The sequence below is a fragment of the Drosophila arizonae genome, chromosome 4, assembly GCF_054131065.1.
Source record: "Drosophila arizonae isolate 15081-1271.41 chromosome 4, UAZ_ARI_1.0, whole genome shotgun sequence".
In the NCBI taxonomy this organism is placed as follows: Eukaryota; Metazoa; Arthropoda; class Insecta; order Diptera; family Drosophilidae; genus Drosophila; species Drosophila arizonae.
Window position 1 is genome coordinate 27,760,407 of NC_142924.1, and position 18,599 is coordinate 27,779,005.

The 18,599-nt window shown below is 40.8% G+C and overlaps 1 protein-coding gene across 2 annotated transcripts in view; it reads left to right on the top strand.

The window, feature by feature from the left end:
* The window catches only part of LOC149269539 (uncharacterized), a 107,889-nt gene extending 89,848 nt beyond the window's left edge, over positions 1 to 18,041 (top strand). Inside the window, exons 1-2 of one of the 2 annotated variants that reach the window (XM_089466459.1) lie at positions 11,480 to 13,492; positions 17,292 to 18,041. In XM_089466459.1, the coding sequence (XP_089322585.1) occupies positions 12,527 to 13,492; positions 17,292 to 17,336 (1,011 nt within the window). In that variant the 5' untranslated portion in view covers positions 11,480 to 12,526 and the 3' untranslated portion in view covers positions 17,337 to 18,041. Of the gene's footprint in view, positions 1 to 11,479; positions 13,493 to 17,291 lie in introns of those variants that run through there. The other variant, XR_016269608.1, reaches the window with a different exon arrangement.
* The last annotated feature ends 558 nt before the right edge of the window (positions 18,042 to 18,599 follow it).

Sequence of the window (18,599 nt, forward strand, 5' to 3'; positions counted from 1 at the left end):
CCAGATCCAGACCATATGTGTCCGCCGACCACTCCACCTGCTCCAAGAACTCCAAAGGCTTTGTGGTACCATCAAAACGGAAGCTCCACTCCCGCACTTGTTTGGCCACCTTTGGATATTCCTGAGCGGTGCTGTCGTGTCCTCGTGGCCTGATTTCCGGTTGCGGGGTGGATGTGGCCCTCATCTCCCCTTGACGCGTATTTTGGAGTCGCGCCGTCGCGCTTGTGGAGGGCACACACAGCCGTGCCACATGTGCAAGCTCCGACTCCAGCTCGTCGTCCCCGACGGCGGTCGTTGCCTCATCTCTGAGCGAGGCACGGCGTCCATGCAGTCGCCCCAGTTCGGCGATCCTCAGTGAGTAAGGCTCACCCGGCCCGAACGGCACCTCGACTAACGGTCACCGATGATCGTCGTGCGTGCGACGCGAACCCATTGCTGAATCTGTAGGAGCGAAAGAGCCCGCCTCTAACAGGACTTTGACCCCCTTTCCAGTGCGAGGGTCGCTCCTACAGTATTCGCGTCGCTTGTGTGGAGCAATATGTATATGCACGTATATGCATATAAACGCACAACAAATACGTACGTTCATATACACTCATACGTGCATACCTCTATTGCTCCTCACAACACAAAACAACAAAAGAAGTATATAGTGACATATAAAACATAAGCACAATAAATGGTATATTGCATAAATGCAATAAAATTGAGAGTGCAAAAAAGAAGTCCTAATAGTACTTTGTTGCATATCTGCAACATACCGATATTCATGAGTTACTCACAATACACAACAACAAACCCAAAAACTTGATTACAAACGCATTATTAATATAGTTACCTTATTAAAAAAGTAGTTGTTCGCAAATTAAAAATTTATTAGAAAAATGTGCACATATAAAATTGATTTGGACACCATATACACAATTCACTAAATTGGAGGGAAATTTTAATATTTGTATGGCAAGACATGTGGAAAAGTGCAACCAGCTACAAAAATCGAAATAACACATATTTCTGACTTACAAAAAAATTTGCCATACCACTTTCTTGATACCCATTGCGAAATAACTCAATTTAAACGGTATGTTGCAGATATGCAACAAGGCGGTATAAAGGGTTGTTAAGTGAACCATTTTTTTAATTTTTTAATTAAAAAAAAAAAAAAACATCCTTTTTAATAACTACATTATTTTACCTTAGGATAAAATATATTCTAGTTTTAAAAATAGTGGCTCTGACTAGAACTGAAGCGACTTCGAGACTTAATGACTATACGCACGCGGACTACATACCTATAATAGACGGGGACGTGACGATTTGGGGCGAATACGGCTACATGGGACACACAACTAACCTGACGATATACGACACATATGTTGACGAGACGTGGAGCTTAATAGACGGACTACCTACTACAAAGACCATATGAGACAGGTACTTAAGACTGACTTACAACACATAGCCACTTTAATTAGTACCCTTAACGTTCACCATAGATAGGTCAGAAGCATAAACTTGATAGGTAGTGCCCTTAAAGCAATAGCAGGAACCCCAGATTTCGATGACTGGGAGCAGATAAAATTTAAACAAGGACAATTAGTAGACGCTGAAAACAAGCAAATCGAGATCAATAACAAAATTCAAGTGAGACTCAACGAAATTTCAAGAGTTCTCAACACAATTCAAAAACCAGATACTGAAGTCTCAGAAATAAAATGCAAAAATAAATTTAATTAGCCCACTCATACTCGACAGCATTGATGTAAAAGAACTAAATGAGCAACTCACCAATGTTAGCGTAACAGACCTACTAGAGGTATCTAATATTAAGGCTTTTCAAAATTCCCAACTACTATATTTTTTAATCAAATTGCAAAAAAATCAATATATTTCCCGTTCAGCATAGTAATCTATTATTATAGATTTAGAAGAAGGCGACGTGGTGGCTGATTGCGGGACAAAAACCTTCGCCGTGCGGGATTGCGCCTCTACAGTGAGCACCACCTTCTGCAAACAAATGCAGAAAACAACATGTGCCCAACAGTTGGTCTCAGGTGGCACTGCACAATGCGCTACACGTCTTGGGCATCTAAAGCCCATAATCGTAGTCGATGAAGGCATCGTTATCATCAACAGCGCCACTATCGACATAGTGGGCAACACCGGAACTAGCCAGCAGGTCACGGGGACTTATTTAGTCACCTTCGATGACCACATCATATTGTAAAGCGTCATATGAACGGTGCGTTTCAGATATTCTTTGTAATTGCCCAATACTGCGTCATGTAAGCACAATATCGCGTGCTTCCAAGCTTTCACCAACAATCAGGATTGCCACTTCATCGATTGTTGGAGCATTAAATGTGCGTTCATGTGTTCCAGTTGGTCTTTTATCTGCTCTGATTACTACTTTATAGTCAATTCTTGGCATGCGCTCTAAAGCAGTCTTGAATAGCTTGACCAATGCATGATGTTCGTAAAGCATTTGCTGCAAATCTTGGGAAATTGCTTTTTTCATAGCTGTGTTGATTAGCCATAGTTATAGTTAGATTTACAAACACTTCCAAATTTTTTACAATCATAGAAAATAAAATGTTTAACGTAAATTACCTTAAATGTCGGATTATATCCGATTATATCTCTCTCTCTCTCTCTAACTCTCCAACTAAACGATTCAAGCTGTAGTCAATGGTGCAATCATATTGAAACGCTGCTCGATTCAAATCAATCCTTGAACCATTTCTTATTGCCGTTTCTTGGGCTGCCTCTCTTTGAGAAGCACGAATTAAGGCCATTTTGCTTGGTACTAATGCGGCGCCATTCTCGGGCGATTTCTCGTTCTTCATCAGATAATTGACTCGCGATATTCCGTTGCCTAATTGCATTATGGGTCCGCCGGGAAAGATTAAATCTTCTAGGACGCGGAATTTTTATACCCTGAACCCATTGAAAATGGGAAATCAGGGTATAATGGTTTTGTGAAAAGTATGTAACAGGCAGAAGGAATCATCACAGACCCCATAAAGTATATATATTCTTGATCAGGACGACGAGCTGAGTCGATATAGCCCTGTCCGTCTGTCCGTCCGTCCGTATGAGCAAAAGGATCTCAGAAGATATAAGAGCTAGAGAGCTGAAATTTGGCATGCATACTCGTGAATACCATAGGCAGTACGAGTTTGCTTTATTTTTTCGATAACTCATCCGATAACTTTTTTATCGAGAATAATCGAAAAATCGACTTGGTTTTTTCATCCTAGTTGGAACACTTTTAAACCTGGAGACTCCAAATTTGCGTTGTATATAGAGTTAATGGACACAAAGATTTTGTAATTTACAGATTTTGGATACCACGCCCCCTTCGCCCCCAATTTGTAAAAAACGCATTTCAAGTACTAGAGACTTGTGCTTTGGAATGTACACATATTTTAACCATATGATTACGCTCTGAAAGTTTCATTAAGATCGTATGTCTACAAACGAAATTATTCAACAAATAAATTCTCATAATATTGCCCACATTGCAGCGCAGCCCAAGCGCAGTCGCTGCTAACTGCGCAGTCAGCAGAGCGCGTGCTTATAAGTGCATGTGTATGTATGTGTGCATAAAAGAAGTCCAGACTGATAATTATATCATCTTGGAGGGTTCAGGGTATCTCCTAGTCGAGCAGTCTCGACTGGAGCCTTCTTACTTGTTTTAATTTTTTAATTAAAAAAAAAAAAAAACATCCTTTTTAATAACTACATTATTTTACCTTAGGATAAAATATATTCTAGTTTTAAAAATAGTGGCTCTGACTAGAACTGAAGCGACTTCGAGACTTAATGACTATACGCACGCGGACTACATACCTATAATAGACGGGGACGTGACGATTTGGGGCGAATACGGCTACATGGGACACACAACTAACCTGACGATATACGACACATATGTTGACGAGACGTGGAGCTTAATAGACGGACTACCTACTACAAAGACCATATGAGACAGGTACTTAAGACTGACTTACAACACATAGCCACTTTAATTAGTACCCTTAACGTTCACCATAGATAGGTCAGAAGCATAAACTTGATAGGTAGTGCCCTTAAAGCAATAGCAGGAACCCCAGATTTCGATGACTGGGAGCAGATAAAATTTAAACAAGGACAATTAGTAGACGCTGAAAACAAGCAAATCGAGATCAATAACAAAATTCAAGTGAGACTCAACGAAATTTCAAGAGTTCTCAACACAATTCAAAAACCAGATACTGAAGTCTCAGAAATAAAATGCAAAAATAAATTTAATTAGCCCACTCATACTCGACAGCATTGATGTAAAAGAACTAAATGAGCAACTCACCAATGTTAGCGTAACAGACCTACTAGAGGTATCTAATATTAAGGCTTTTCAAAATTCCCAACTACTATATTTTTTAATCAAATTGCAAAAAAATCAATATATTTCCCGTTCAGCATAGTAATCTATTATTATAGATTTAGAAGAAGGCGACGTGGTGGCTGATTGCGGGACAAAAACCTTCGCCGTGCGGGATTGCGCCTCTACAGTGAGCACCACCTTCTGCAAACAAATGCAGAAAACAACATGTGCCCAACAGTTGGTCTCAGGTGGCACTGCACAATGCGCTACACGTCTTGGGCATCTAAAGCCCATAATCGTAGTCGATGAAGGCATCGTTATCATCAACAGCGCCACTATCGACATAGTGGGCAACACCGGAACTAGCCAGCAGGTCACGGGGACTTATTTAGTCACCTTCGATGACCACATCATATTGTAAAGCGTCATATGAACGGTGCGTTTCAGATATTCTTTGTAATTGCCCAATACTGCGTCATGTAAGCACAATATCGCGTGCTTCCAAGCTTTCACCAACAATCAGGATTGCCACTTCATCGATTGTTGGAGCATTAAATGTGCGTTCATGTGTTCCAGTTGGTCTTTTATCTGCTCTGATTACTACTTTATAGTCAATTCTTGGCATGCGCTCTAAAGCAGTCTTGAATAGCTTGACCAATGCATGATGTTCGTAAAGCATTTGCTGCAAATCTTGGGAAATTGCTTTTTTCATAGCTGTGTTGATTAGCCATAGTTATAGTTAGATTTACAAACACTTCCAAATTTTTTACAATCATAGAAAATAAAATGTTTAACGTAAATTACCTTAAATGTCGGATTATATCCGATTATATCTCTCTCTCTCTCTCTAACTCTCCAACTAAACGATTCAAGCTGTAGTCAATGGTGCAATCATATTGAAACGCTGCTCGATTCAAATCAATCCTTGAACCATTTCTTATTGCCGTTTCTTGGGCTGCCTCTCTTTGAGAAGCACGAATTAAGGCCATTTTGCTTGGTACTAATGCGGCGCCATTCTCGGGCGATTTCTCGTTCTTCATCAGATAATTGACTCGCGATATTCCGTTGCCTAATTGCATTATGGGTCCGCCGGGAAAGATTAAATCTTCTAGGACGCGGAATTTTTATACCCTGAACCCATTGAAAATGGGAAATCAGGGTATAATGGTTTTGTGAAAAGTATGTAACAGGCAGAAGGAATCATCACAGACCCCATAAAGTATATATATTCTTGATCAGGACGACGAGCTGAGTCGATATAGCCCTGTCCGTCTGTCCGTCCGTCCGTATGAGCAAAAGGATCTCAGAAGATATAAGAGCTAGAGAGCTGAAATTTGGCATGCATACTCGTGAATACCATAGGCAGTACGAGTTTGCTTTATTTTTTCGATAACTCATCCGATAACTTTTTTATCGAGAATAATCGAAAAATCGACTTGGTTTTTTCATCCTAGTTGGAACACTTTTAAACCTGGAGACTCCAAATTTGCGTTGTATATAGAGTTAATGGACACAAAGATTTTGTAATTTACAGATTTTGGATACCACGCCCCCTTCGCCCCCAATTTGTAAAAAACGCATTTCAAGTACTAGAGACTTGTGCTTTGGAATGTACACATATTTTAACCATATGATTACGCTCTGAAAGTTTCATTAAGATCGTATGTCTACAAACGAAATTATTCAACAAATAAATTCTCATAATATTGCCCACATTGCAGCGCAGCCCAAGCGCAGTCGCTGCTAACTGCGCAGTCAGCAGAGCGCGTGCTTATAAGTGCATGTGTATGTATGTGTGCATAAAAGAAGTCCAGACTGATAATTATATCATCTTGGAGGGTTCAGGGTATCTCCTAGTCGAGCAGTCTCGACTGGAGCCTTCTTACTTGTTATTAATAGTAATACTGAATATGCCCTCGTACAAAACCACATAAAACAATCGAGATATATAAATATAAATAACTTACACAAATTTATGTTTGAGACAATTACCTCAACTTTCGAGATATTTAGCTTCTATACGCACGCGTATTATTTTTATCAAATGTGCTTTTTTTTATGAATAGTCAGGTTTACTTCTATACTATTATTGTATAATATGAGACCAGGACCGAAAACTGTCACTGTTATGAAGCCTACTGAGTATCAATGGAAATTTGAATCTTTAGGTAAAAAACCGCGTTTTTCAAGTATTCGTCAATTTTTTTTTAGTATTTTTAAGATCTACTATCCTACTCGTAGCGGAGACAAATCCAACAAATCAAAAACCATGCAAATTGGACCAGCAGATCTCGAGTTATAAGTGGAGGAGCACTTTTACACAACTCTCTTTTAAATATATAGATGACTCTCCGCTGATAGTTGTTGATTTTGCTGGCTAGGTGTATGCATTGCAAAATGATCTTCCGCTGTGGGTTTTGATTTTGCTGGCTTTGGTGATGTATTGGAAAATGTGTCTCCGCTGATTGATTTTTATCATGTGGGCTTTGGTTGTTGTATTGTGATTCTTGTGATTTAAATTAACTCTACACAAATGTTTTTATAATAATGTATATTGGAAACGTTTAACCGCCGATGGTTTTTGATCTTGCTGGATTTAGTGATGTATTGGAAAATGTCTATCTGCTAATGGTTTTTCATCTTGCTAGCTTTGCTGTATATATCTATCTGGTCGTGGTGTATGTATTGGAAAATGATCCCTCCGCTGATGGTGTTTGATCTTGCAAGTTTTGATTTTTGTATTGGAAAATGTGTCTCCGCTGTTGGATTTTTATCTTTTGGGCTTTGGCGATGTATTATGATATAATATGAACTCTACTCAAATGTTTTTTTTATACCCTGAACCCATTTTCAATGGGAAATCAGGGTATAATGGTTTTGTTGAAATGTATGTAACAGGCAGAAGGAGGCGTGGCAGACCCCACAAAGTATATATATTCTTGATCAGGGCGACGAGCTGAGTCGATTTGGCCCTGTCCGTCTGTCCGTCTGTCCGTCCGTCCGTCTTTCCGTCTGTCCGTATGTTTGAACGCGTCGATTTCCGAAGATATAAGAGCTAGAGACTTGAATTTTTTTTTTAAATGACTGTATATACAGCGCGGACGTCGAGTTTGCTTTTAAAATTAGATAAATCATCCCGTTATGTTTTTATCGAGTAAAAACATTCAAGTTCAAATCAGATGCCACTAGAGATAATTGTGAATGATTTTTCTTTTTTTTAAATTTCTCAAATATTCAATATAATATGTAGATCATATTCTGAAAGTTTCATTAAATTCCGTTCAGTCAAAAATTAATAAAAAATAATCAAATATTTGGCCAATTAACAAACGCACGTGCAGCAGCTACAACAGAAACATTCGTTGAATCACATCAGCTGTTAGTTTCGTTTAGTTTTGGTAGATGGCGCAGCAGCAGTGAATCTATTTGAGTTTTGCCAGCGGCACTAGCAGGAGTGGGGTGGCGTCGAATCCCGATCGATGCAACTGATGTTAATTATTTTTAATTGTTTCAAAATATTTTTATATTTTCATAAATGAGTTTTCTATTTAATTTATATTTTTAAATACACCGAAATTGAAATTTTAACTATACCTTATGTGCGTTTTTAATAGTTTGGTTATTCTAGCAGATTCTTAGAATCACATCAGCAGTTAGTTTCGTTTAGTTTTGATAGATGGCGCTGCAGCAGTGAATCTATTTGAGTTTTGCCAGCGCCACTAGCAGGAGTGAGGTGGCCGAATCCGATCGGTTCAACTGATGTTAACTTTTTTAATTGTTTCAAAATATTTTTATATTTTATTAAATGAGTTTGGTATTTTATTTATATTTTTAAATACATCGAAATTGAAATTTCAGCCATACTAAATGGGCATTTTTATTTGTTGGGTTCAGGGTAGTATCTAGTCGAGCACTCTCGACTAGAGTTTTCTTACTTGTTTTATAATAATATATATTGGAAATGTGTGACTACCGATGGTTTTTGATCTTGCTGGCTGTGGTGTATGTATTGGAAAATGTGTCTTCGCTGATGGTTTTTGATCGTGCTGGCTGTGGTGTATGTATTGGAAAATGTGTCTCCGCTGATGGTTTTTGATTCTGCTGGCTGTGGTGTGTGTATTGGATGTCTAAACGCTGATGGTTTTTTATCTTCCTGGTTTTGTTGATGTATTGGAAAATGTCTCTCCGCTGATGGTTGTTGATCTTGCTGGTTTTAATTTGTGTATTGAAAAATGTGACTCCGCTGATTGTTGTTGATTTTGCTGGCTTTGGTGATGTATTGGAAAATGTGTCCCCGCTGATGGATTTTTATCTTGTGGGCTTTGGCTGTTGTATTATGATTCTTTTGATATACTGAAATGGTATTATAATAATATATGTTGCAAATCCGTGATCTTGACTCACTAACTGTAGAGTCTGAGATGGCAGTGCGACAAGTCCTTGATTATTCATCAGTGGACTTGCGCATAAAAGTCACTGCCCCAAACAGTCGGGAGCAAGTAAGGGCTTTTGTAACTTTAGAAAGCCAAAGCGGAGACGTTGTTGAGCTCAGACATTAAAATTGGCTTTGTCAGAGCTAGGCCCATTCTATTGATGTATTGATCATCAGTGACCAATACAAGCGAAAAGAAGCCGGTGTCGGGCTAGAGGATGACACTAAGACTGCTGTCATATGGATCCCCAGTAGTAGTGGACAACGGCCACTAGAAAGCAGGAAGAGAAGTCGCAGTAGTCAGTTGCTACCTATCTCCTAGCAATGACATAAGCCCCTTCCAGAAAAAACTGGGTGAAATTGAGGATCTGCTCGTCGATCGACGCACGCTTCAGAGAAGTCGCAGTAGTCAGCTGCTACCTATCTCCCAGCGATGACATAAGCCCCTTCCAGAAAAGACTGGATGAAATCGAGAATCTGCTCGTGGATCGACGCAGCCCTTCATTGTGGCAGGCGATCTGAATGCACGAGCAGTAGACTGGGGAATATCCTCTACTAATTCTAGAGGACGGAAAATTATGGATATGGCCGCTAGGTCCGGGTCAGTGGTAACAAACTCGGAAGCAGAGCTACCTTACATAGGCCGGGATGTGAAGGCACAATACCGGACTTAACCTTTGGATCCGAACACATCGTAGATCGGATAAAGGACTGGAAGATACTCGATGACTTCACGAGCAGTGATCACGAGTATATATCATATGATATCCACAATACCAATAAGCAAAACCCTCCCACAGATGGGACATAAGCAAGGTGGATACAGGTAGAACTGGATAGACGAGAAAGACAGTTCGAAAGAGGTCGAAAGAAGCCTAGCAGCTATGGAAAGGGCATGTAAAGTTTCGATGCCAAAAACGCACAGCAAACACGGAGGTAGACGTTATATTGCAAGAAAAAGGAAGGTATGCATACAATGTAGAAGAAGGTTAACAAGGGCACGACGCTCTGGAAATTTTATGACGAAAGCGTTAGCAGCTAAGATTGTGAGCCAGAGCGACGAAATGACAGAGTGACAGAACCACTGAACAACAATGCAACTGAAAAACATAGAGACGAAATGACAGAGTGACAGAGCCACTGAACAACAGGACAACTAACAGAGTGACATGATTTTTATCATGTGGGCTTTGGTTGTTGTATTGTGATTCTTGTGATTTAAATTAACTCTACACAAATGTTTTTATAAAAATGTATATTGGAAACGTTTAACCGCCGATGGTTTTTGATCTTGCTGGTTTTAGTGATGTATTGGAAAATGCCTATCTGCTAATGGTTTTTCATCTTGCTAGCTTTGCTGTATATATCTATCTGGTCGTGGTGTATGTATTGGAAAATGATCCCTCCGCTGATGGTGTTTGATCTTGCAAGTTTTGATTTTTGTATTGGAAAATGTGTCTCCGCTGTTGGATTTTTATCTTTTGGGCTTTGGCGATGTATTATGATATAATATGAACTCTACTCAAATGTTTTTTTTATACCCTGAACCCATTTTCAATGGGAAATCAGGGTATAATGGTTTTGTTGAAATGTATGTAACAGGCAGAAGGAGGCGTGGCAGACCCCACAAAGTATATATATTCTTGATCAGGGCGACGAGCTGAGTCGATTTGGCCCTGTCCGTCTGTCCGTCTGTCCGTCCGTCCGTATGTTTGAACGCGTCGATTTCCGAAGATATAAGAGCTAGAGACTTGAATTTTTTTTTAAAAATGACCGTATATACAGCGCGGACGTCGAGTTTGCTTTTAAAATTAGATAAATCATCCCGTTATGTTTTTATCGAGTAAAAACATTCAAGTTCAAATCAGATGCCACTAGAGCTAATTGTGAATGATTTTTCTTTTTTTTAAATTTCTCAAATATTCAATATAATATGTAGATCATATTCTGAAAGTTTCATTAAATTCCGTTCAGTCAAAAATTAATAAAAAATAATCAAATATTTGGCCAATTAACAAACGCACGTGCAGCAGCTACAACAGAAACATTCGTTGAATCACATCAGCTGTTAGTTTCGTTTAGTTTTGGTAGATGGCGCAGCAGCAGTGAATCTATTTGAGTTTTGCCAGCGGCACTAGCAGGAGTGGGGTGGCCTAGTGTGTTAGCTGCATGACGCTCTACTAATTCTAATTCGTGGATCGACGGCAGCCCTTCATTGTGGCAGGCGATCTGAATGCACGAGCAGTAGACTGGGGAATATCCTCTACTAATTCTAGAGGACGGAAAATTATGGATATGGCCGCTAGGTCCGGGTCAGTGGTAACAAACTCGGAAGCAGAGCTACCTTACATAGGCCGGGATGTGAAGGCACAATACCGGACTTAACCTTTGGATCCGAACACATCGTAGATCGGATAAAGGACTGGAAGATACTCGATGACTTCACGAGCAGTGATCACGAGTATATATCATATGATATCCACAATACCAATAAGCAAAACCCTCCCACAGATGGGACATAAGCAAGGTGGATACAGGTAGAACTGGATAGACGAGAAAGACAGTTTGAAAGAGGTCGAAAGAAGCCTAGCAGCTATGGAAAGGGCATGTAAAGTTTCGATGCCAAAAACGCACAGCAAACACGGAGGTAGACGTTATATTGCAAGAAAAAGGAAGGTATGCATACTGTTCGGCGCAGCAGCTAATAATTGCTCTTAATAGTTAAATAAGCTTCTCTTAAGTTAATCTCTTTCCTTTGTCACTCTCATTCGCTGTTAGCGCACTCTTGCACATAACAAAGCATAACACACATACATATGTAAATCTCATCCGCTCTGTTAATTGCATACTCCTCTTTATTTATATTCTTTTAAACTCTGTACGAAAATAGTCTTCATTCGCGCAACACCTACAAACTTGTCACCCTCGCATCGAAATAACTTTGCCTAAACAGTGTCCACAGACTCGGCATTAAATTAATAAATAATAAGCTAAATTATATCGTTTTGGTTTTATTTTTTGCCTTCGTAAATGATTGGAGCCAGAGTTGTCGAAAAAGCTCGACAGCTTCAAACATTTTGGTGACCCCGACGTGATCCTAATACACTCTGTGGTGCTCGCATAGCGCGTTAAAAGTTATTACACCATCTTGGCGTCGCTCATCAGTGAAATTTACAAAACATTTGTGCAAGATAGTGCATTCAAATTATCAATTTCATTGTGACACAACCTTGTAAAACATTTAACATTTCGTTCGAACTGCTTATATGTATGTGTACGCAATTGTCTTGAGTTTTTTGCATCCTCTTTTAATTGCCGTTTCGTTCGTCGCGGTTGGCGCTTTCTCAGCTGCATCTGCATAGAAAGCGCGCAAACCTAAAAAGCTGTGTCAATCGTAGAAGACACACACACACACACACACATACATAAATCAAAGCTCAGATAATCTGCATGCAGTGGCTTTGCATTCTGATTATCTTTATCATTTTTTCTTTCGTCCGTGGATCATCGCGTTTAGCGCCTTTTATGTAGCGTCTGCACAGCTATTCCGAAAATAGTTGTCTCGATCACACACGTACATACATATGTATATACGTACAGTGGGCTTGCATATAAAATGTGCAGATAAATTATATGTGCATAAGTGGAACTATTAGCTTGTACATTAACTTTGCAATTGCAAGTGTTCTTTCAAAAGTGAACATAAGACAAATAAATTTGTGGCTAAAATGAATAATTTAGAATCGAGTGCTGATCAAGTTCCTGCATCTCAGGTCACTTATCTAAAGCGTAAAACGAAAGCGCTGTTCGATAGACTTGAAAGTCTATATGCCGAATCAGACGCGGACAAATTAAGCCATATGGATTCGTGTGATTTGCGTGTACTTTTGGACTCAATCACCAAATTAGAGTCAAATTTCGATGCGGTTCACACGAACTTAGAAGAATCAGATTTTGAGTCCATATCCAGTGATTTACCTGCGAAATTTGAATCAATTCTACTGAAGTTTAAGGCCCTGCTTCAACGTGAACTGGGAAGTCGGCCAAATCAACAGTTTTCTTCGACACTTAATACAAGCTTTACAAATGCTAATCCAGTGCTCATTATGTCAAATCGGTCGCGTTTGCCGCAGTTGGAATTGCCAAAATTTAGTGGAATCTATACTGAGTGGGAAAACTTTTTCTCTATGTTCAAAACGATCATAGATGCTGACTCTGATCTCAGCCCTATTGAGAAGCTCCAACATCTTCGGTCCTGCTTAAGTGGTGCTGCGCTGGATACCATCGGCTCATTGGAAATAAATAGGGCTAACTATAGCATCGCTCTGGATATTCTTCAACGTCGATTTGATAATAAACGTTTTATTTTACAGGCACACATCAGAGCGATATTTGGGCTTGAGAAGGCAGATTCATCTGTGGGCAGACTGAGGCAGTTGGCGGATAAGGTTACATCTCACATTCGTGCTATGGATTCTCTTGCATCGAGGGAAGAAGTCGCTGATTGTATCATCGTGCAAACAGTGTTGCAGAAATTGGACAAATGCACTCAGGCCAAATGGGAGGAACGATCATCAGCAAATGAGTTACCGTCGTGGGCCAAGTTGTCAACGTTCTTGCAAGAGCGGTGTCGAATGCTTGAAAATGTGGATCAAGTTTTGCAGGATGGTCAGGTTGGCAAGTCAGGGAAGATCGTGAGTACACATTTAAGAAAATCATTTGTTGCTTCCAAAACTCCCAGTCGTTGTGTCTTTTGCGAAGACACGGGCCACATGATATTTCAATGTAAGCGTTTTGAGCAATTGCCACCCATTGCACGACATAAGGAGGCCAAGAGACTCGCTCTGTGCCTAAATTGCCTAAGAAAGGGGCATCAGCTGAAAGATTGCAAATCTAGTACCTGCCGCACTTGTCAATCGAAGCACCATACCTTATTGCATTACAATCAATCTTCAGTAGATACATCCAACACTGTTCAACAAACAAATGCAATACATTCCTCTGCTATGGTTGCAATGTCACCTTCTTTGCCTCAAGCCCATCTGTCGCCTCATTCGTCTGATGTTGTGCTTCTAGCCACTGCTATAATCCTTGTTAAGAATCGAGCTGGAATATTCGTTCCGTGTCGTGTACTCTTAGATTCAGGATCTCAACTTCACTTTGTTACCACGCAATTCGCTAATCAGCTTCAGCTCCGAAAAAGAAAGTCGCTTACTGCAGTTTCTGGCATTGGAGATGCTAGCTTCTCAACTGAAGGATACTCAGTCGATCTCGTTCTGAAATCGCGGATTTCAGATTACTCAACTACCATCAGCGCAATCATCGCCAAGACGATTACTGATAATCAGCCTGGAATTTCAATGTCTACTAATAGTTGGAACATACCCTCAAACATAAAGTTAGCTGATCCCTTATTTTATAAGTCACAGCGAATTGATCTTCTCATCGGAGCTGGTCTTTTCTTTGAGCTGTTGTGTATTGGGCAAATTATGTTGGCACCTGGGTTGCCAGTTTTGCAGAAAACTCAACTCGGCTGGATCATATCAGGTGGCGGGCAATCGGCCCCCAAACTCTCATCGTTCATCGTAACTCAAAGAGCTTCCGATGATACCAATCTCAGCACTCGGCTTGATGATTTGGTTCGTCAATTTTGGGAAGTGGAGCACGTTTTCGAGCCTATCGCCAAGGTAACAACAGAGGAGCTCCACTGTCAGCAGCATTTCATCGCAACTCATCGTCGATTGTCTTCAGGGGAATACTTAGTCTGCTTGCCAAAAAAGCAAGGCTTCGAATCTTTGGGCGACTCTTATGTGCAGGCCAAGCGTCGGCTCTTAAATTTGGAGCGTAAGTTTGCTCGAAATCATGCTATGAAGGAAAAATACTCTGCATTTATGAAAGAATATATTGATCTCGGCCATATGTCACCGGTGCCCAGCGCAGAGATTTCTAAATGCAAATACTTCTTGCCTCATCATTGTGTATACAAGGAAGAAAGTTCGACAACAAATCTGAGAGTGGTATTCGACGGTTCGGCTGTTACCACATCTGGGCTTTCATTAAATGATATTCTTATGTCAGGACCGACCATACAAGCTACATTGTTTCACACACTCGTTCGTTTTCGCACATTTTCCATTGCACTTACAGGTGATATTAGTAAAATGTATAGGTGTGTGAAGGTTTCAGAGCCTGATGCAATGCTTCAATGTATCTTATGGCGAAACTCCTCAGACGACATTCTAGTCTTCAAATTGAATACCGTCACTTATGGGACCAAGCCCGCTTCTTTTTTGGCTATTCGTGCAATGCACCAATTAGCAATGGATGAGTCGTCATCATACCCCCTAGGAGCTAAAACTGTTTTGCGAGATTTCTATGTTGACGATCTGATCTCAGGAGGCAATTCAGTTGAAGAAGTTCGCGACATAATGGAACAAACTAAAAATCTTCTTGAGCGAGGCAACTTCAAATTGAAAAAATGGTGCTCAAACTCAATCAACATTCTTCGCGGAGTTCCAGAAATCGAGCAGGAGAGTTTTCTCAAACTCGGCGATGGGACCGATGTGACAAAAACTCTTGGACTCATCTGGGAGCCTCGAAAGGATAGCTTCGTATTCACTTTCGAGCCCAAAATTAGTGTTGGAAAACACACAAAACGTTCAGTTCTGTCAACCATTGCGCGATGCTACGATCCGTTAGGTTTGATCGGACCAACATTAACTAGGGCAAAAATCATCTTGCAACGCATGTGGAGAGACAAGCTACAATGGGATGAGAGTCTACCACAATCATTGGAAACGATTTGGAGCGAATTTTGTAAGGACTTTCATCAAGTGAGCAATGCAACCTTTCCTCGTTATGTACTCCAACTTAAAGCAAGAGTTGAATTACATGCCTTCTGCGATGCTAGCCTTCAGGCCTATGGCTCTTGTGTTTATGTTCGGTCATCGAAGAATAATGCTGTCAAAGTGCATCTACTCTGTTCCAAGGCTAGAGTCGCCCCACTAAAGACCCTCACTGTGCCTAAGCTTGAGTTATGCGCTGCATTTCTGCTTGCGAACTTGATAAGCGAGATAGAGAAACTGAACTTGTTCGAATGTGAGATGCATTGCTGGTCAGATTCAGCGGTGGTCTTGTCTTGGCTAAAGGAAGAGCCATCCAAATTCAATGTTTTTGTTGCTAACAAGGTTTGTGCCATACAGCAGCTCACAATCGGCATGGAGTGGCATTACGTGCCCACTGAGATGAACCCTGCAGATATGTTATCTAAAGGAGCAGCACCGTTAGAGCTCTTGCACTCGAAATTATGGATGCATGGACCTTCTTTTTTGCAAGAGGAAAAATGTTATTGGCCTAGGCACTGCTTGCCTGAAGCATGCTTGCCTGAAATGCGTCAAAGAGTCTTGCTGTCGGCAGAGCATGTGGACATCTCTTTGTCATTCAAGTACATAAATTCATTCGGAATAATGAAGCGAATCTTTGGTTATGTTCATAAATTCATCCGGAAAATAAAATCACCTGAGTTATCATCGGATGATCTGCGTCAAGGATCGTTCCTATTATGTCGTCTTGCTCAAAGAGCTCAGTTGCAACCGGAATACTCTGCCCTACAGAATGGAAGGAATATACACTCGTCAAGCGCCATTCTTTCGCTATTTCCGTTTATGGATGATTTTGGGCTACTAAGAGTTGGTGGTCGTTTGGGGCATTCTACTCTCGGCTTCGATGCGCGTCACCCAATTATTTTACCCAAAAACCATCCCGTAACCTTCGCTATAATATCCCATTTTCATCAAATGCATCACCACGCCGGACCGCAGGCTTTGCTTGCAGCTATTCGATTGCAGTTTTGGCCCATAGGCGGCATGAAAACTGTTGCCCGAGAATTGCGAAAATGCATAATTTGCTGCAGATCCCGGCCTCGCCTAGTTGAGCATATAATGGCAGACTTGCCTAAGGAGCGTGCACAGTGCTCACCGGCATTCACAATCACTGGAGTTGACTATTGTGGACCTTTTTATTACAAGCCCGATGGACGAAATAGAGCATCAGTAAAATGCTACGTCTGCGTGTTCGTTTGTTTCACAACCAAGGCTGTATGGCTGGAGCTTGCAAAGGATCTGTCGACAGCTGCCTTTTTGGGCGCCCTCAAGCGTTTCGTTAGTACGCGCGGCATTCCAACATGCATCTGGTCAGACAACGCAACCAACTTTGTGGGTGCACGGAACGAGTTGGCGGATCTGAGACGTTTATTTTTGAGCCAGGAACATCGTACTGAAGTTCACAACTACTGCACCAACAACAGCTTCGATTGGAAATTTATACCTCCTCGTTCGCCACATTTTGGCGGTCTTTGGGAGGCAGCAGTGAAGACAGCTAAAAGGCACCTATATCGGTCTATGGGATCGGCACTTCTTGGTTTCGATGAACTGCGCACATTGGTGTGCCAAATTCAGGCTATAATCAATTCTCGTCCTCTTGTTCCAATTTCAGAAAACCCTGACGATCTTGGAGTTCTCACTCCAGGACATTTCCTGATTGGTCGACCACTTATCGACTTCCCCGAACCAGATCTATCTCGGATTAACTGCAATCGCCTCGATCGCTGGCAGCGTATGACATACATACAGCAGTTGTTTTGGAAGCGATGGAGTGAGGAATACCTCACAATTCTGCAACAGCGTGTAAAATGGCGGACCCCACGGCCTTCTATCAAGGTCAACGATGTCGTCTGTGTAAAAGACGAAAACCTGCCACCTTTGAAGTGGCCATTAGCCCGGGTCGTTGAAATCATCGCTGGAGCCGATGGAGCCGTGAGAGTCGCTGTTCTGCGTACACCCACTGGAACTACACGTCGAGCTGTCAATAAGCTGTGCGTCCTTCCGGTTGATGATCCTGTTAAAAGTCATGGTCTTTTAACGGTGGGGAGGATGTTCGGCGCAGCAGCTAATAATTGCTCTTAATAGTTAAATAAGCTTCTCTTAAGTTAATCTCTTTCCTTTGTCATTCTCATTCGCTGTTAGCGCACTCTTGCACATAACAAAGCATAACACACATACATATGTAAATCTCATCCGCTCTGTTAATTGCATACTCCTCTTTATTTATATTCTTTTAAACTCTGTACGAAAATAGTCTTCATTCGCGCAACACCTACAAACTTGTCACCCTCGCATCGAAATAACTTTGCCTAAACAGTGTCCACAGACTCGGCATTAAATTAATAAATAATAAGCTAAATTATATCGTTTTGGTTTTATTTTTTGCCTTCGTAAATGATTGGAGCCAGAGTTGTCGAAAAAGCTCGACAGCTTCAAACACATACAATGTAGAAGAAGGTTAACAAGGGCACGACGCTCTGGAAATTTTATGACGAAAGCGTTAGCAGCTAAGATTGTGAGCCAGAGCGACGAAATGACAGAGTGACAGAACCACTGAACAACAATGCAACTGAAAAACATAGAGACGAAATGACAGAGTGACAGAGCCACTGAACAACAGGACAACTAACAGAGTGACATGATTTTTATCATGTGGGCTTTGGTTGTTGTATTGTGATCCTTGTGATTTAAATTAACTCTACACAAATGTTTTTATAATAATGTATATTGGAAACGTTTAACCGCCGATGGTTTTTGATCTTGCTGGTTTTAGTGATGTATTGGAAAATGTCTATCTGCTAATGGTTTTTCATCTTGCTAGCTTTGCTGTATATATCTATCTGGTCGTGGTGTATGTATTGGAAAATGATCCCTCCGCTGATGGTGTTTGATCTTGCAAGTTTTGATTTTTGTATTGGAA